Below are 20,035 nucleotides of genomic sequence, written 5' to 3'. Positions count from 1 at the left end.
GAATATGTGATGAGTGTAACTACAATAAATGTGATGGTTTTTGTGGATAAAATTTTCATGAGGCTAAGAAAACTTACTTCGCCAATAAAGGCGACGCTCTCTTTAATTATTTCGCCATTCAACCTTTTCCACTGTGTTGTCTGTTTGCCGGACAAACTATTTAGCATTGGGTAAATGTTGAGAAACGTCAAAGGGCTGCTTTCAATCCATTTATAAATCAATCCATAATATGATTACCATGCTTTTCAAAACTTTTTCAGTATGGTAAAGCCAGGGCCGATCCAAAAGTTTTCTGTATGGGGGCGGTTAATCTCTGATAAGCATCGTAACGCATAAAAAGTGACTTTGTCCGCTGGACGAGCAATGCAGACAAACAAAGCAAGCTTGTGATGAACGAAAATTCGATCTTAGACAACCTGTTTGTTTGTCATTGCAGCGTTCATTTCAGTAATATAACATATTTAGGTGGCAATCGCCCTACCCCCCCCATCTCGATTCGACACCGTGCTAAGCTGTGCATGCAGAAATGTACTCGTTTGGCTTTTTCGACATTCGATATGACGTAAGGCAGTGCCATGCTCGAATCGGGGGCGTGTTTGACAATCCGCGCTATTGCAATCATAAGCGAGTTTGGGTAATGATCAACTTACCGTGAGACAATCAGGAAATCACGAAACAATCCAAGCAAAACGCAAGCCTGCTGACAAAGTGTGCACAGAGCGAAAACAAGTTGTATTGCTTGTCTTTCCTTGTAACTTGGTGGTTGTATCGTAGATTCTGTAACAGTTTTTTCAACACAGTTTGTTTGGAATCGTTTGTTCATTTGTTAATTGATTGAAAAATTCAGGATGAGTTTATCAAGTAATGAGGACAACCCGGGTTTTGAAGACATTGAACTGCAGGTATTTCTTATAAATGCGCGACTAAAGCATATTGTGTTACGAATCTGTATGCGTTATCATCGATATGGGACAGAAAACGGACTTTTCTGATTTTATCAAATATAAACCTTTTAGGAAAGTCCAGTGTTAGTCACAAAACCTCCGATGGATCTGGAGAAAGAAAAATCCAGAGGAAAAACATTTATTGTCATTACGGGAATAACGGCGGCCCTTCTTGCTGTTGTCACTGCTGCTCTGGTGGGTTGCTATGTTGCTGAAGTCGGGGTTTTCGCACCACAAACGACAACACTTCCAAGTAATACAGCAGTTTACAGTATTTTTATAAGTAACATTACAATTATAACGTCTCTGCTATTTTTAGCAGCAGCTTCAAATCATAAGTTGAGAGCATACGTTTGCATGGTTGAGTTTCTAATAAGCATCATTTTAAACCATATGTGCAAAAAAGCCATAATATTGCAAAGCACAGTGCCACTCAACAGCTGCACTGATGAGACCTTACAGGTCGAAACAGTGCGTCTACACACCCTGTCTGCAGCTTTGCAATTTTAAACCATGTTACATTAAAAATGAGTATGTTTTTGTTAAAGCTTTGTACTTTTCGACAATTTTAGGACTTGAATGTTTTTACCCGAACTAAATTCTCTTGATTAGGCACTCTTTTGTAAAAGACGGACTTTTGTATTACAAGAACATTAGCTTTGGCGAGTTTCCCTCGCTTCATTAGGTGTAAAGTCTTTTACAAAAGAGTGCCTAATCAAGAGAATTTAGTTCGTATACATATAAAGACTGATACTACACGTTTATTAATTTGATAATTTTACCCTTCATTGACAACTGATTTACCAGATTATCCGGATAATGTTTACTACATCGGAACCTCAAGAAAAGACGTTACCGGCCCAATTGTCCAAGTGAATATGGTAAGGTCGGGGGAGGAACAGTGCCGGATTAAGGCTCTGCTGAAAATAGACATATATTGCGTTCACCAAAAAAAGGGCAACACTAAACATCACGAAAAACGCTTTTACCAATTTTTCGAAATCAATAAATTAATTTTTATTACAAAGAAGAGTGCCAAGATTTTGTTGATAGATTGACCTGTTACAACATGAAGTTATTTAGGTGGGCTGTATTTTGGATGGCCCTATAAGGCACTTGTACTGTTTACCTGATGGTTAATACGGCATTGGCGTGGAAAGATATGTGTTGGAACATCACATAAGAAATAGAGTCACTTTGACGTTTGTAATAACATGATATGCACAAAACTGAAAAAACGCAGCCCTATGATATAATTTTACACAGTTATGAGAGCTCATGCAGACAAGAATTAGCAAAACATGAACCGATTATAGCCACAGAAAAATATATTTCACCCAATATAACGTAGTGGACTTCTAATAACTTATAAAATTGTAACCAACCGGCTTTTTGTGCAGATGGGTTACGCTCACCCAGAGCAAGTTGCCAACGGCTTACACACAAGACTGTACAGCCGCGCTTACGTCATCGCCGATAACAAGTCCCGTGTCGCTTTCGTCGCGTTTGACGGCGGTATGACGTCACAGCTAATGAAACTCGAGGTTGTGAAACGGTTACAGGAAAAACATGGCGACTTGTGAGAATATTTGCAAAATTTACATTTTGTTTTTGCTCAATTTTTTGTGCTAAATAGTTCTTTTTAAAAGGTTTACCGAAAAAAATGTGGTATTGTCCGGATCGCACACCCATTCTGGTCCCGCTGGCTTTTTCCAGTATCTTCTATTCGAAGTAACCTCCTTTGGCCACATTGAACAATCGACCGAAGCGTTTGTCAATGGAATTGTGGCCAGCATTGAGGAAGGTATGACTTGTTTAAAAGAGTGTTTTGCGTAAGTTAGTCGACATGATGCAGCACATGCAGTGCCTGCAAACCGAGAAATTAGAAAAAAGTGTTGTTCATTTCGGTTTATCATCCAACAAGTTGGCGGGGAATAGTGGTATTCGGCGTATTTTTGATTGTTTTCGCTGTGTACATTGAAATGTATGACATATTTTTCAATATTATGCAAAGATAAACTGTTTGATTTGTTTCTATCAAAAGCCGAGGAATTTATCGAAGCGATTGAACCGATTGTGAAATCGTACAAGAATTGCCTTTTTAACAGAACTACTATTTTTCAGCAAATTCTAATTTGCAACCCGCCAAAATGAAGATGGGCTTTGGTAACGTCAATGAAGGCAACATCAACAGGAGTCCGACTTCGTACCTAGAAAATCCACTAGCTGAGAGAAATAGGTTAGTTATGATTTATTTACTCGCAATTTAAGTCTGAACAGAAATTGTGGCTCAACAGTAGAAATATTTAAGAAATAGTTCCAAATCCCAAGTGCTTTATCAGAATATGTGGAACTTTTTTCATCACTTTTTTCTCCCGAATATTCTGGAATCTCAATTCTATTTTTTGGGCAACAAAGCTTGTCGATTATTATGCTAGTTCTGCAAATGGTTTCAATTTTTTAGACTTAGCAAGAAAACGTTTCCATATTTTTACTCTCCTACTTGAAAATAAACCAATCAAGCTTTATTCAGGTATACTCACGACACTGAGCAAGAAATGGCCGTTCTGCGAATGGAGAATATGGATGGTAAGTTTCGTGAACATAATGGTGGGTTTTGATATCTGCATGCCTTTGTTTTATTAACACCCAGGTGAACCGTTCGGAATGGTGTCGTGGTACCCGGTTCACTTAACCAGTATGAACTTTTCAAACTATCTTATTAACTCCGACAACAAGGGGAGAGCGTCGGCTCTGTTTGAGAAGCAAATGAGAAAACCCGGCGAGAATATTGGAGGCCAGGTTGGTTTCATGCGAGGTTTCGGTAATATTTAAAACTTACAGTGGCATAGTAGTTTCCTCTTGGCCTTTTCAAAGAATTCTTGTTTTGAACATTAAACGTTCAACCGCGCAAAACCCATTTTAAAAATGTGTTTTAGTCGAATAAAAATCTTGTCACATATTGATTGATGCCTCATATCATAAACTAACTTTCATATAATGATGCAGGAAAGCTTTGTTGGAGTATTTGCCCAAGCCAACCTTGGAGATGTCAGTCCACGAACAAACGGCCCGATCTGCGTTGAAACCGGTGAGTTACAGCTCCTTAAATTTCAATGTTTTTTTTTTCTTCTAATGCTATAACATGACGAAATGCTTGCATGTGTGAATACCATTTAAAGTTACCAGTGAAATCTTGATCCTCATTTGATAAATTTAAATAGAGCATTTAAACTATAACAAACCAACAATGAAGCAGTTTCATTTGAGATTTGTGTTTGTTGTACATTCACTGTAGTCCCAAACGGTTACATATGCCATATAGTTGCCTTAAACCATACATTCCAGAGTAAACCGTTTTACAGATTTTATAGAAGTTTTAACTTTGTGTTACCTCTTTTTCAGGCTGGGAGTCTGTCGACACACCAGGTATATAACACAAAACAAGTTGTAAAAATGATATCTAACAGCAATGAAAATATGAACAATATGTTTTGAAAATACTGATAATATTACCAGTGTCCAATATTGTAACACATACCATGTAACAATTATTTTAACAAACGTGTGCAGGTGGACCGTGTGACTCCTACTCATCAACGTGTAGATCAAAGGTGCCCGGCATACCCGTCGGCATAAAACGTATAGATGATCCAACAAAATGTGTTGGTTTTGGTCCTGGAGTGGACATGTTTGATTCAACTGACATAATAGCACGGAGGCAACTTGCTACTGCAACCGACGTTTTTGCCTCGTAAGTTTGATAAAAAATGATTAGGTTGAAGCATTTTAAAAATCAGCAGTAATCTGAGTTAGGAAAGTGTTAACATAATAGACATTACAGGAATGCCAACAACAACTGAAAACACTCAGAATATAAAGGGCCTGCGCAGTAAGCATGGCATTACTTCTGCGGACTCAGAAATCAATTTACACTAATTTATTCCAAATGTTTGTACGGAAAAAATATTAAACCTTGTTTTGTGCCAATCATCCATTTGCATAGAACGTTTTGGGTTTAAGAGGCAAACTATTATTATATTATTCTTATGGCTTTAATAAACTTGGGATAAAAATCTGGTACAAAGTCTCTGTTGGCCGTAAACCAAATATTCCGACAACCCAAAAGTACCTTGTTTTAGCTTCTAGTTTTAACGATAATGTTTTGTGTTGTTTATTTGAGGGCGAGCGACGAGTTAACGGGATCAGTTGAATATATTCATCAATATGTGGATATGTCCAAGGAACTGGTTCAACTGGACGATGGTTCAACTGTTTCAACTTGCAAGGCTGGAATGGGATATAGGTTAGAAGCCTATCCAAGCCTATACATTTCATTTTTTTCTCATATTAGCTTCAGACAGGTGACAAATCTACCTGTTAATATTTCCCTCTATACATACCAAATTGTTAGCCTTTGATCTTGTTACACAATCAGGGGCCAAACTCTGAATACAGATTTAACCCCAAAGGGTATTGTATAGTGTATTTAGAAAAGCGCCAAATACAAATCCAAAATTTCCAATTTCAAATAATCTTTTTCCGTGTAAGTTTAAGCCTCCTTTTGTCCAGCTTTGGTGCCGGATGTACGGATGGAGCGGGAACCAGGGTTTTCAAACAAGGAATGATAAATGGAACAAAATTTTGGGATAATATTCGAAACGTTATTGCTTCGCTCGTGAGCACAGAAAATGCAACATCGGAATATTATGATTGTCATCTTCCGAAACCAGTTCTGTTGCCCACAGGATGTAAACTTTAGCAATTATAGAAATGCACTGAACAAATAGATTATTTTTTATAGTAACGAGTGTGCATATGTGATACTACTTAAATAAAATGCATGCAAACGCATCGTGAGAATCGTAAACCGACAGATGGTAGACATGCATTTCACAAGATCAAAAGCATTAATAAAAAAACAGTAAATTGACACAAAACACTTTTCTTGTATTTTTACTTATTTTCCCCTTTTTTTCTCCAGCATTATGTTAATAGTCATAGACCTGTTCGGTGTGTATGTAGACAATTGTTGGTATTGAGTATTGCAACTATACTGACAAACGTACTACGCGACTGCGTGAAAACGATAAAAGCAAAATATTACATTTCACTAGACATGGACAAACCCCGTCCTTGGCACCCGAACATAGTGGATGTCCAAATGTTAAAGATCGGTCAGTTGGTTATCGCCGCCGTTCCAGGAGAATTTACCACCATGGCCGGGAGAAGACTTCGCGAGACTATCACGAAAAAACTGATAGCAGAAGGCATGCCTCCTGATACTAAGGTAATCATTTATCGCTGTTGTTAACTTCCAAGTTCGAGGGAACCTGGCGGTGTTTAAAATAATTTTGTTAACGTTGAAATCATATACGTTACCCAAAGTTCATTTTTTGAGTATTTGTAATAAACTAGTTGACATTAATCAAACTATTTTGTTTCAAACCATTACATACCCTCCTTGATAAATTGTTTTTGATGTCGCTGGTTTCAAGACAATGCCTATAATCGAGGGCAAGGTTCTACAATTGAGCAACTGGAGTAGCAATTTCCTTTTATATTTGGTTTATAGTTTAAGAAATTTGTTAAGTGATAACAAGTGCGATACCGTGTACAATTTACACTTCATTTTTGTTAATTTTGGTAGCAGTTGACCAATTAAACATCCTACATCCGCCTTTTACCTCAGGTTGTAATAGCGGGGTTGGCCAACGTGTATTCCCACTATATGACCACGTTTGAGGAATACCAAGCACAGAGATATGAAGCGGCGTCGACGATATATGGTCCCCATACAACACGTGCTTATTTACAGAAGTTCGAGGAACTCGCAGGAGCTCTTGCAAGCGGGACTGTCGGTTCGTGAGTTGTAAAAATTTGTTTTAGACTTGTTTATATTTCATGCATGTGCCACATGATTAGAAAAATGTGGACTATTTATGTAAAAGGTGGACGTTTATGTGTTGGTAACATATTCCCATTGTTCTTCAGGTTCTGTTGATCCCGGCCCAAATCCTGATTATTTGCCTCAAAACCAATCATTAATTGCCCCCAAGCCCGCCTCGGACGCTCTTCCTGCAGATGTACAATTTGGTGACGTAGTTACTGAAGCTGACATGACGTATGAAGCGGGCCAAACGGTGGCTGTGAAGTTTTACGGCGCCAATCCTAGACACGACATGAAGGTATTAAAAGAGTATGTGGGGTAATTTTCAAAGACTCTGTTCTTTTTCGATAATCCATTTGCCGTGTCTGGTTGAAGCACAGTAAATGTGATGCTTTGTTGCAGTGAAAGAGTGTTTTTGTTGATTATAATATATTTAATCTTTATTTGATAAAGTGGGTCTGTATAGTTCTTACAGTAAAGCGATATTAACGTCGATCGCGATTTTTTTTAAAAACATATTGTCTAACCGACTTTCTTGAAACTTTTTGATTTATTCCTTTGTATGGGTGTCAGTAATTGGTCCCCATGCTAAAGTCGTTATTATCTTCTACGTAGAAGTTCATTATGCAAAACAAAACTTTGAATTGTATTTTATTTCGGTCAGCTTGGAGCAACGTACTTGGAAGTGCAAAGAAAAGGTGACGTCGGCACCGGTTGGGAGACAGTTTTTACCGACGCCGACTGGGAGACCAAGTTTACGTGGGAGGAGAAAAACGCGACAGCGGTAAAGGACGTCACGCTGCTTGACACGCTCTTTGACGTCATCGCTTACGTGTCCGAGAAACGATTTGACATCCGGTCGGCGATCGCGATGGAGGAGAAAGGGGAATTTCCGGCACCTGACACTATCGAGAGGGAAGGGTGAGATTTTTGCTTCAGTTGCTTCATTGTTTTAATATGATTTACACAAATGAAATCGGGCTGAGTTTCCCCTTACAAATCGGATAAAAAGCAATGTTTTCTTTTGTTGCCATAATTTCAAACCAAACATCGTTCTTTTTTAAGCATCAGTAATGCTCAATGCCGTCGCAGGTTACTTTTAACACTGCTTTTAAAGTTTCGGTCGCTAACCAATGGACTTTCAAAAGCATGTGTAATATTGTATTACCAATTCTGCAGCCTCTTGGAAACAATGGAAAGGGTCGGGTTATTGCGACACCAAGATCGCAAAGAAATGGAACGAGAAGTTCGTGTTGGACCGGTGGAAAGCTTCGTCACCATTGAGTGGGCGATACCTGAGAATGCGTTGGGTACTTACAGGATCCTATACCACGGAGATAGCAAGTCCACAGGAGGATCACCTACGCCATTTACCGGCACTTCGAAGGAATTTGAGGTATTGGAACCTCCCACGGGAAGTGGTATGAGGGAATTGGAAGTCGAAAACATGTCACAGAAACTTATTCACAAAAACGATCCGGAATCAATTTTTTAGAAAATTTGTGTATTGTGTAAATGTAATAGTAGTAATTCTTTGTCGGTTTTGTTATTGGAAGGTGGGAATTGTACCAACGAGACCTTCACTGTCCCTTTAAGTTCATTGAGCACAGTATTTAATTTCACTGAATTACTTTCCTTGTATTCCGTAAATTGTGTGATGAGAATATAAAGTTTGTTATGCATTGTTGAATTTGCTGTGGCATTTTGCATAATTATGAAATACTTAGATTCTAGCTTTCAAAAGTCTTATTCAAATAGAGTGGTTATAGGCTGCTTCTGTATTCGTTTATTAATTTCTGGAAGGCTTTGTATATTTCTGTCAAAGTAAATTAGTCGACGGAAAATACTCCTCCGTCGCAATTCTCCAGAGAACGTAATAAAGTAATCAGTGATATGGGGTCAAGTTTTCGGTTGAATGAGCACGGATGCATGGGCTGTTGCTGGGGCGAATTTAAATGCGCAGTGTGCTTTTAGTCAGCTATTGGACTTATTTGATGCTGGGTGTTGTTGAAAATTGAGTTAAAAACACCAGAAATATTAAGCCGTATTTTCACAAAAATGAATCGTGCCCAATGGTTTGTGTTTTCTGGACAAGGTCTAAATACTTTGGTTGTCCTCAGGTTGGACATTAGTTTGTTTAAAACAAGCGAAAAAATGCAGTTGGATTTTACGGACAGATGAATCGTTCAAGTGGCCGCTCTTTCGTGCTTTTACGTAAGAATACCTCTCCTCTGTGCAGTGCCATCAAAGTCGGTTGTTATTTTATTCTCAAGCTGCTCCATCCCCAGTGCTACTTATGTTTATTGCGTAACAAATCCTCCACATATATAATTGTTACGACATAATCAGCAATAATAGTAGATTGGGCTTAGTTCGTGTAGAAGTAATTCTGATCAGTTTGTTTACAAAGGGTACGAAAAACTATATTGGTAGTGTACCCTTCTGATACAAAACTATACAAACAACGCATTTTATTGTTTTATTGGCCAACAGCATATCCCGATTTACCAACAATTTCCAACACTTCAAACTCGACCGAAACTTTGACTAAAAAGAAATTGTTTTCCGTCAACTTTTCGCTTTGCCGCCATTGTTTTTGCTTCCTTTTGTCAGAGATTTGTAAAGCTTTTTCTTGGCTTCCTTGTGTCGGAATCTTTCCTGAACCTCAAGTTTTTGCATTTTCTTACGATGTTCGTTTGCCTTTTTTCGTTTTTCCTGAACTTTTCTGATTCGTTTGTCTTTGTGAATCGTATGGATGGCGTTCATTAGGGCGGCGACCTGCAGACGCACCACGGACATGGCGTTAGTTACAAAAACAGTGTTGCAAGTTTGAGATATAAGAATACTTGCAATGCAGAATACATTTTTTACATGAGCAAAATAGGCAATGAGCCTTAAAGCTTGGAACAACGGTACTTAACTTCAAAAAATATGTTGGGTTATTCTACTTCAACAAAACAAAAAATTATCGTTCGATTATGGTAAATGAAACAATATCAAATTTTATGCCTTCCAACCTGTAAATGTTTATTTCTATGATTGTAAAAATAGTATGTTGTCAATTGTAAAAACAGGCATTTCTGACCTGTCTGTCCTTGGGTTCTCGAACAACAGCGGTTTTCATCAGTTTGTCTTTCTTGCTTTCTTTCTTCGGTCTTTGAAGTTTGGGTTTCGATTTAAAGGGAAGTTCTTTTTGCAAAGATGCAGGAACGACAAGACCTTTAAAGTTGGTTGGTTTTCGCTCGACGGGCTGTGGAATAAGATAATACAGAAAACGCTTTCTTAAACAAGCGACTCTAAAACGTTACAGTGTGGAACAAGCAGACCAAAAAAATAGACATGAGAAAAATTCAATCACAAAACCGATTTTCCTTGGTTATATTGCCAGATTTAAAGAAGCGCTCATACCATGACGATAAAGAATGTTTTTGAAGTGTTAAACTATGATTTTTGTTCAACTTCACCAGAGAAAACTTTTTTGAGGCGAAAAAAGGAGAAATTATGATGAAAAAAGTGCTAGATGGTTACGTTATTATTTTTTGAAATTCAAGTTCTTTGTTATGGAAAATGAAGTTCAGTAAATAGAGAATGGAGTGTAGAACATTGACATACTTTGTAGAGGGAATCTTCTTGTACTGGTGGCTTCAGTTTCTTCTCAAACCGGAGTTGTCCCACTGTCTTCATTCCACACCACGAGTCTTTGGTTTTCAACAGTAGATTATCTACAGTTACTTGCACCTTTGGTATCTGAATTGATAAAATTTCACATTAGGAGTGTGGACACCACAGTATCTTAATTGTCTGATATTTGTAACTAATAACCGCTATTTGCACCAAATAAATTCATGTGCGTAACTTTAAACGAGAGTTTTTTGAAATAAACTTGAATAAAAAAAAATATATTGAATTTGGTTCCGACATAATTCGCTGCCTCAATACCCAATAAGAGTTATACTAACACGAAAACCCTCTGATTAGATGTTTTCCGATGTTTGCGAAATTGACAAACTTACAGGTACGGGATACCAGGTGCGGCAAAAAACAATGTCGCTGGTTCGGACTTTGTCCTCAAATGTGGCCCGGAATGCGCCCGCTGGTCCCAGGTTGCCTTCCTTGTTGGTTCCAGTGACCGCCTTTTTGACTTGACCTCGAATACCGCTTACTGTTCGTATAGCGGCTCCTTCAAATTTCGCAACTTCGAGCGCACTGTTGAACATGTCCTATGAAGTAAAAATTGATCGTTATTTAAATGACGTTTTTTCTTTTTTAAGGGTCAAAAACACACAGCTTTCTTTTAAGATTCTCAGTGAATGCTAACGCAAAATGAGCAATATTAACTTTAAATATTAACTTATAATATTTACCTCAAAAATATATCAATATATTATTTTATATATTTTAGACTAATATTGGTCAAAGATTGCGTAAATTCGAGCATTTTGTTCATGCTTTAAATTTTAAAGTAACATTGTATCTTTGATGTATCACTATAACTAATGTTATAAATGGTGGTTAAAGCACACATTCCAGTGCGAATCATGCTGCACAGTATCACATCTTACCAAAAGCACAACTTTAAACACGTGTATTAGTTTCTTGTGTACCTTAACGTAGCACGTATTCTTGTATATTTTGTAGGGGTAGCCAACCAGCTTTAGTTTCTTTACAAGCTGGGTACTGCAATCTGATTCAAGGATGGTTCCAGTGGCCGCTATGCGGAAGTCAGGCGTACTTCCAGCAATGGACTGCACTCCTATATACCCTGTACCCTATAGAGGAACAGCGTTTCACCAAAAAAGTGTTTCAAAAAAAATTATCATCAAAATGTTTTTTTTAAATATATATGCAAAAGAACATATAATAAATTTTTGCTTTTATTCGAAATTAACGATAGCACGATTCCTTTTGAAACACTGCTGATGATAATGACGTAATGCAAAAAAGTGATCGTTGCAAGTCGCCTAAGCCAAAACGATATTGGTTCTATTGCTTATGCTCAAAAAGTTAAATGCAAACTCTACCGCACGTTAGTTGATAAAATCCAGAATAACACCAGCAGCTTTATTTTCGAAGTAACGCAATAACCATTTTAAGGTAATATGGACTTTACAGCTGATATCACGTTGTTAGTACAAAACACACAAAAGGTTTTTAAAGCATTAATATTAAACCTTACTTGTGGGGTGATCGGGCCCCAGAAATGTGCCCAGCAGTGCATGTGTTCCGGGGTATATTTCAACATGCGCTGTCTCATATTGTGATCTTCCATGAAATACATGGGAAGGGTTTGGTATCGCCTCCATCCTATGGAAACGATAAGCGGATCGCGAGTCTGTGAAAACCCGTTCGTTTATTTCTAAGATGTTTTAAAGTTTTTCTACAAATGTTGAAAATTATTCATATGTCGTGAGACTTGCTGATAAAAATAACAGGTTTTTCACAAGGTATGAAATAGTGAAGGTTGGTAAAATTCCTTTGCGACCTATCGCATTTTTTGCTTTACTATTTAACAGAGTTTGTCTAGGCGATAACTTTTACAAATCACATATTCGACTCCTTACATGATTCAATACTTTTTGGCGCAAAACTTGTTCAGCAATTAAGTGCTAATTTAAAAAAAACAATCTGCCAAATTACTTTTGTATACAGTACATAGACGTTAGGGAACAATAAAAACATATTGACTGGTGAACGAGAAATCGTTTTCGTTACAAATACCTTTAGGATTCTTTTGTACCATCTGTGTCGCTTGATGCGTGTTTTTATATAACCCATGTTGCTCTCAGCGGCGAGCAAACCGCCGAGAATTAGGGGATAATTGGGATTGAAGTTGGAGACAAATTCACTAGGAACATCGTGGATCTCGGCGCGAACATACAAGCCCGGTCTGTAGAAACGAAAGTGTCAGTTGTGGCTTAAAACAAAGCATTGGAAACACTCACATTTTCAATTTTTTATATCCTAAAAACATATATACATATTTAATTTTGTGAAATCGAATCATGTTGGTCGTATTTAACAACTATCGGCTGAGTACCGAGGTATAAGGGCGTGTTACCCACAAATACAAACGAAACCACATCGAAGAAATACGGATTCCATTTATAGCAATTTTTCAAAAACAATAATAATTTCATAAATCTGGCACGATATAAACGCACAGGGAAATGTTGGTAAATATAAAAGTTACGTTTAATTGTGACAGAAGAACAGAACAATTAAAATACAATATGCCCGGCAGCAACATAAAAATAGTTTTACAGTGCACTAAGACCAGCCAGGACGTTTTACCGACCATAGCACAGGTTTTTTCCGAAACGATTATTTGATAAAACTGTTTCCTAAAGCATTTATATGCAGCAACCGCAAATAAAAAATGGATTAAAAAATCAAATACCACCTAAAGCTCAAACAAACATCGAAATAAACGTAAGATAAAACCCCGACCTGAATCCTTCATATTGAATCCTGTTCTCATCATCCATGTCTTCAAACTCCTCTCTGTTCATCCTTGCTTGTTCTTCCATCTCTCTCTTCACGTCATCAAATAAAGTCGTGTCCTCCTGCGGTACAACGAAGTTTGTAAAGCTTTTCGCAAGGTTATGGATCTATTGCACATCATAAATATTCCTCGCCGCAAGCAAGCTCCCGTATGTACAAAAACACCCTGTTTGCCTGGGCTGCGAAGCCTGTAAACCTAATGATCTTGATAGCTGTGATCACCAAGTAAGGACCTGCACAGTGGTGCGATCCTGTCAATCATTCGACTGCATGAAATATTTCTGCGTTGTTACAACGACTCACTTAAAAAATGTTGAAATATCTTTTGATGGTGTTCGTCGTGTTGACCGTTTTTTAAAGACGAATGCGCTTGCGTAGGAGTTTTAATAAAAATTCCTAAATTAAAAGTGGGAAGAAATAAAATATACCTTTGCGTTCTTGCCCGACGATTTGTCGACGTCATAATTTCGATCGAAAGCTTCTTTCAATTTTCTCTTTCGTTCCAACCTTTTTTCTTTTAATCTTGCTTCCCTCTCTCGTTTTGTCTGTGAAGCAAGGTAATATGTTACAGACACTGCAAAATGCGTCCTTTAAAGTTGGTTCATATTAACTATATGGCGTTAAACCAATTTTCCCGTAAGAAGTAAGTAAAACGTTGGCGCTACTATCGTTTCATAAGCAATTCAGTTCGTTGGACAGTGGTTCCCAACCTTAATCCTATCGCGTAACACTTCTACGTCCTGCACAGTTGCGGCGAACGACAAAAAATTGGTGCTGACGAGTTTTAAAACAATCTGATAACATTAGGTTTTTACACATTAATTGAACCCTTAAATAAACTGTTCATCAAAGGTTGGAGTACAAGTTTTCTTATTTAGCTTATTTTCATTATTTATATCTTTTAATTTGGAGGTCAAATTGACCGCACCAAACATTTTTGTATAACGTTCTCGAATAACACCTGAAAAGCTTTTGTGTGCCAACGGTTAAGAACTACTGGATCAAATTAGAAAAAGGCGATTATTTACTACATTTTGTGACAAACCTCTTTTTTATTATCCACCCTTATTTCTTCTTCTTCCTGGGCAACGTTTTTCTCCCCAGTTTCCAAATCCTCAAAATCACCGTAGAGTTCTTCATCCTGAAAAAAACACAAGCATTTATTTTACGTCGAATACAAGCAATGGGAAATTCCACTATATGCTTGTGAATGTAATACAATTTCCTGTCTTTTGCGGGACATTTCAAAACAATGAAGAGCTAACTTAATTTAAAAATGAAGCTACCTGATCCAGCAACGCTTCGGCATCTTCCCCTTCCTCCCACTTTCCAGTCACAAAACGATTTATCACAGTCGCCGTTGCCGCTGAATCTGCCGACCAATCACGAACTGTCGTTGTGTCACGTGAGCAGTCACGAGAGTTTTGCCTGTGACTGGCAATTACATAAAAACAAAAGAACACATCAGTTTAAAAAAAATGAAAAAAAAATTTAAATCCACATTTCAATTAAATTGAATCAATTTAATATCCATTACCTCGGAATTTATTACGCAAGACCAGTAATGTTTACAGGCAGGCAAAATACGTTTAATAAAAACAAATAAAAAAGGGGGCCTTGCGCATGTCAAATGACTTGGGAGTTTTACATGTCAAACTGCCGTTTTTATTAAACTTTTGTTTAATATTTGATGATATAGCTTACCTTATTTCTATGTCTTGTTCTTGCTTTGGAACTTTAAACAGTCCACCAGCAAGATCTTTGTCTTCGTCTCCGCTACTTAAACCATCTTCGGTTTTGGACTTTAGTTCTGTCGAACCATAAACCAACCGGCGAAGACTAGCAGAAGTGTTTTGCCTCTAGAAAACAATATTGAGTTGAAGACTCAGTTAGCTCAAAAAGTAGATTTTGCTGGGTTTCACGAAATATCGGTGGTAAACAAGGCATGCCAACACTGTTATGTTGGAGCAGTGGTTCTAGTTTTTCGTGTGTGATGCACTATAATGATATACATGGACCAACTTGGTACACCTGTCTGCAGATTCAACCAAAAAATTATTTTTTATTTAAATTGTCACGCGCAGCCCTTGGAAACGTAAAAGACTAACAATTAGAGAACTATTGTATTAGCAACTAAACTTTCTAAATTTCATATTGTTGTAAAAATCCTAACAACCAACCAAACTTTTATGGAGAAGCTTTTTTCTTCAGAAACATTTGTTGCTCAGAAACATTACCTCAAAAAATGCAAGTTCAGCTTTTTTCTTCAAGTTTGTTTTCCAGTTTAGTGATGAAGAGTTAATTTCACCAGGCGAAGATTTTTCAACATCAGTTTTTTTCTCATTTGTTTCCTCAACATCTGACTCCGATTCATCCCCATACTCATCCTCTTCCTCATCACTTTCCTCTTCCATCCCACTGTCACTTTCATCATCTGAAAGTTGAACACATTTTTACATCTGTGACGAGTGTTGGTCGCATTAAATTTTACAGAACAAGCATAAAAGTAATTTGTTTCAATAAAGTTGTCTAATTTTAATCCTACAATGCTAAACTGAAACAAACATTTTGCTCCTGCAAGTTAGTAATCGAAGCTGATTTTAATCCAAGCACATCCTAAGATTATTTTAAAGAGAATGGTCGTAACTCTAAATTTATGGTCTTAACTCTAAATTCAAAATTTTTTAGTGACGCAGTACAAAGACAAATCACACAGTACCGGAGTCCAATTCATCTTCATCATCAGCAAACACTGCCTTCCTCCGAACTCTTCCATCTTCAACAATTATATCTTCTTCTGGCATGTCAATATTTATAAACCTTCAGAAAAAATATTCATTTGTATTGTAATGTCACCACATCATTTTGCATCGAATACAGCTGGATAATCTACATGGATGCAATATTGTGAAATTGTTCGTATTGATCAAAGACTCTTTTTTCATCAAAACATTCATGTACTATGTTGTGTGAACAGTGTTAATTTGCAAACACCGAGAACTTCAAACAGTTCTTTCTTGAACTTGATATCCCAGTTAGTGTTAAACATTGGGTATGTGAATATCCAGGCTTGGTAATGGTGGATTAATCAGAAAATAACTATAGAATGTTTTACCAATGATATATACTGCATGTTCTAACAGAGTTTTAAAAAAAGCCTTTTACAAATTGTTTCATACTGGCTACCAACCTCTCTGCATCTTCAGTGGTAACAGTTTGGTGTCCCTTAAAAAGCGTGACACCACTGTCAGCCAACTTTGAATCAATGGTCTTTGAGGATTCAGCTAGCAATGACATCATAGGATTGGACATGCCATTGTCTTCCTGTGATTAAAGATATGAAGAATTGTTATAACATACAGGATTCAATGGAACAATCCAAGGCGTCTGATCAACAGACCACTGTGACATCAATTTGTACACAACTCTTTAAAAAGTTCACTGACACAAATTTTTTGTCAAATAACAAATGATTATACACTTACCAATTGTGTGTGCATAATTATTTTGCTACAAATAGCATGATTCAATATGGACTTAAAACTACCTATTTGCTTCAGTAAACAAACAGTGTAAGTTTATCTACCACAGCAATTAATTTCTTTGCAAAGTTCGCATAAAATCATCCATTGCTTTTTGACAATTGGTGATTTTACCTCCTCATCTTCGGCATGTTTCTCTCCACCATCAACATCAATATACACAGCATCTTTATCATAAACTATCCCACCTACTCCGGACATGGGGGCATACATTAATCTCTCTTGGATGTTTAGGGATCTTTAAGCAAAAACAAGAAATTGTTCATATTTCACCAGAGGAATAGCTGGTCTGGATAACAAAATGAAAACAATAGTTTAAGGTGTTAAGAACAATTTACATTTTATTGTTTTAACCTCAGATAATTGATAAAATATCCTTTTTCACAGAAATGTGGAAACATTAATTTTTCAAGGTTAAAGTCTGTTAACTTTCCTTTCAAGACAAATATTTCACCATAAACATCATCTCACTGTCTTGTTCAAATATATTTTTAATTTAAGTTAGATAGGATTGTTTAGCAATAAAATTAGAAAATGGTTGGGATTAATCAATGACAGTATAGCTTTCATAATTGTTTGTGAAATGCAAACCAACAACGACTTTCATAAAAAATATTTCAACCTTCTTTGTTTTTTATCCCCTCGGTCTGGTAATGGACATGGATCCGTAATTAAAGAAACATCAGCAAGCTTTTGATCTCCTAAACCTATGAATTATACAAAAATAAGTTTAGTTATTGACTTCTCTTAAATGCAGCACTGTTGGTCCAACCAAAAAATACCAAGGTATGTAAATAATACATTAAGTAAGAGTTTGATGAATGCAATATAACACCTAAAATTTTTTTCAATTAAGGTATTTTGTTAAAACAATAAAGTTTACCTTGCAGTCATTTTGACCCTAAACCCACAATTAATGACCAGGAAACATACAAAGAAACACAAACTTATGTGGGAATAATATATATATATAAAGATAAACAACTCAGTGATGAAGTATATAGCAGAGTCATAAATTTATGACTCCTATACCCAAAACAACAACAGAACTCTTAAAAATCTTTAAAACCTGGAATATGGACAGATGTGTTTGCTTTCAGGTGAGTTCCTCTTACAAAACCATAAAGAGAAATATTACGATTGCCCTCTGGATGGCAACGCAGTTGTTCAGGATCTGTGATATCTTCCATTCTGAAACAAAAGTTTTCAAGATTTGTCTAAAGAGGATTGTCCTAAGACATTGCCTTGCAAACAGCTATCTTCAAATAAAATACTGTTTATGCTTTTCTTATTGGAAGTAATTCAAGATATATAAAAATTGAAAGTTATGGTGTGATTTAGTCAGTTGTGTGTGCTGTACCTGTCAGATAATATGTATGGGTGAGTGGTTCTCCAAATTAAAGGACGGAATTTCATGACACTGATAAAGCGACATAGATTTCGGATTTCAGTTTTCTGGTATTCACCATACACCATGCCACTGAGGTAGAACAGCTTTGCGCCCTACAAAAAACAGACTTGGCACTTACACAATATAGCATTTTTATTTGGGAAAATAAGTTTAAAACTTGAAAAACAATTTACAATACAATTTCATGAGTTCTTACATTTCAAATTGAAACTGTTTAAATTTCAAGGAGAAATTTTTATTATAACTGAAAAAATTAACCTGGTACAATTCAGTCCAAAATCGATGCTTGAGTTGCTTCTTGGCTTTTTTGATAGCTTTGGCTTGTTTGAAGTTATCAAGATGTGTTAGGACACCCATTACCTTAGGAAAACCATGAACCTGAACAACATATAAATTTATATTCATACAACAATATTTTTTTTAATAATATTGTTTAATTACTTGACAAATGTTTAAAAACTCAAATGTTTCCATCTCGAATCCAAAGCTTGCATCAATCAGAAGTAAAATCTACAGAATATGAAAAAAGAATTTGTATCCCGTCACTACTTTTTATACCATACATGCTGAATCTATGTAATTGGTGGGCGCCATGGTAAATGTTGCATTCAATCACCACAGTCACAGTGTGTCACAAAAGAAAAGCATATATATTAGTGTTCAAATCTTTACATGTTAATTTCTTTTATTGTTATATTTGGAAGTTTTATATATATCTATTTCCCAAAATATCCTTGTTAATTCCACAAATATCTTAACTAATCTCTAATCCTAACAATTACCAGGTCAGCAACTTTTGCAAGATCAATCATTGAGGTTAGATCATTGTTACATTCTATTATTGTCAGCCTTCTTTTCTTTCCAGATACAACAGTTACCGGTCCCTGAAAATATAAAACAGTTGTCAAGTAATTTGCCTTTTAACTTTTATTTTAGGGTCATATACCTGAATATTAGACAGACGTTGTCTTGTGAAGTTTTTGATGATACATCTCATGAGAGTGGTTTTTCCAACTTTAGGAGGGCCCACGATTGCAACAACAACTGGTGGAGGTTCATTAGGTGCTCGATTAACAACGGGAATATGATGTTTCTTTGCTTTTAAATCCTGTGCACTTAAGAAAAACAAGAATTGGAAGTACAAAATATTTCCATAGGCATCTTAACATGCTGCATATACAAGGTGGCTTTAATTATATTCTAGATAGCATAATGTGTGTAATTTGTGCGGAGTATTTTATTTGCAAATGTTAATGATATGGAAAATGCATGGCAAATAAGCAAAATATACTAAAATTAATTTTTAGCAAGTGTACTTTTTTTCCAATCTGACATTTATTATAGCATTAAAATATATATACTGAGCATTTCTTACGATATTATAGCATAAAAATGAAGATAAACACTTACTGACGAAACGAACGATTTAACTTGTTGGTACTTTGGATAGCAAACGCTTTGGGGTTTCTTAATTTCGTGGCAGCTTCGTCGGAAATATTCTTTTGCTTTTTCTTTTCAGCTTTTCTTCCAGTCTTCCTAATCCGATGCGATTTGCCAGTTATCTCTGTTTCATCCATTTCAAAGTTAACGAATAAGCCTAATGTTTACAACATGTATTCAGTTCTAAATAATCGAACATAGCAGCCAGCTTCAAAACTGTTGTGTGTGACGTCACATTTGCAACACGTGTTTTGCTAAAAATGGTTGGAGGATTCCCATGGGCAGTGCTTTTTCCAAATAAAATTCT

At 36.4% G+C, this 20,035-nt stretch overlaps 2 protein-coding genes across 2 annotated transcripts; one reads left to right on the top strand and one right to left on the bottom strand.

The window, feature by feature from the left end:
* Positions 1 to 848: 848 nt before the first annotated feature.
* Positions 849 to 8,329, top strand: LOC145895745 (putative neutral ceramidase C). Its single transcript, XM_082984526.1, has 18 exons — positions 849 to 902; positions 1,017 to 1,197; positions 1,752 to 1,825; positions 2,345 to 2,523; positions 2,594 to 2,748; positions 3,069 to 3,183; positions 3,478 to 3,533; positions 3,598 to 3,746; positions 3,954 to 4,035; positions 4,350 to 4,373; positions 4,518 to 4,698; positions 5,128 to 5,250; positions 5,517 to 5,695; positions 6,062 to 6,234; positions 6,637 to 6,805; positions 6,939 to 7,132; positions 7,499 to 7,755; positions 8,014 to 8,329. Exons 1-18 carry the CDS (start codon positions 849 to 851, stop codon positions 8,327 to 8,329), a joined length of 2,661 nt encoding a protein of 886 aa, XP_082840652.1.
* Positions 8,330 to 9,296: 967 nt separating this feature from the next.
* On the bottom strand, positions 9,297 to 19,914 carry LOC145893881 (ribosome biogenesis protein BMS1 homolog). Its single transcript, XM_082982254.1, has 24 exons — positions 19,699 to 19,914; positions 19,235 to 19,403; positions 19,071 to 19,172; positions 18,730 to 18,798; positions 18,547 to 18,666; positions 18,238 to 18,380; positions 17,947 to 18,068; positions 17,500 to 17,584; positions 16,992 to 17,115; positions 16,526 to 16,659; positions 16,055 to 16,155; positions 15,573 to 15,769; positions 15,040 to 15,194; positions 14,622 to 14,769; positions 14,381 to 14,476; positions 13,764 to 13,880; positions 13,282 to 13,397; positions 12,553 to 12,721; positions 12,011 to 12,166; positions 11,439 to 11,603; positions 10,848 to 11,054; positions 10,447 to 10,581; positions 9,920 to 10,084; positions 9,297 to 9,612 (listed from the first exon to the last, which is right to left on the bottom strand). The coding sequence occupies exons 1-24, from the start codon at positions 19,863 to 19,865 to the stop codon at positions 9,403 to 9,405; spliced, it is 3,372 nt and encodes a 1,123-aa protein (XP_082838380.1). The 5' UTR covers positions 19,866 to 19,914; the 3' UTR covers positions 9,297 to 9,402.
* Between the last annotated feature and the right edge of the window lie 121 nt (positions 19,915 to 20,035).

The sequence above is a fragment of the Ascidia mentula genome, chromosome 3 (genome assembly GCF_947561715.1).
Source record: "Ascidia mentula chromosome 3, kaAscMent1.1, whole genome shotgun sequence".
Classification (NCBI taxonomy): Eukaryota; Metazoa; Chordata; class Ascidiacea; order Phlebobranchia; family Ascidiidae; genus Ascidia; species Ascidia mentula.
The sequence above is the reverse complement of the archived record's forward strand: the minus strand, read 5'-3'. Positions and strand labels throughout refer to the sequence as shown.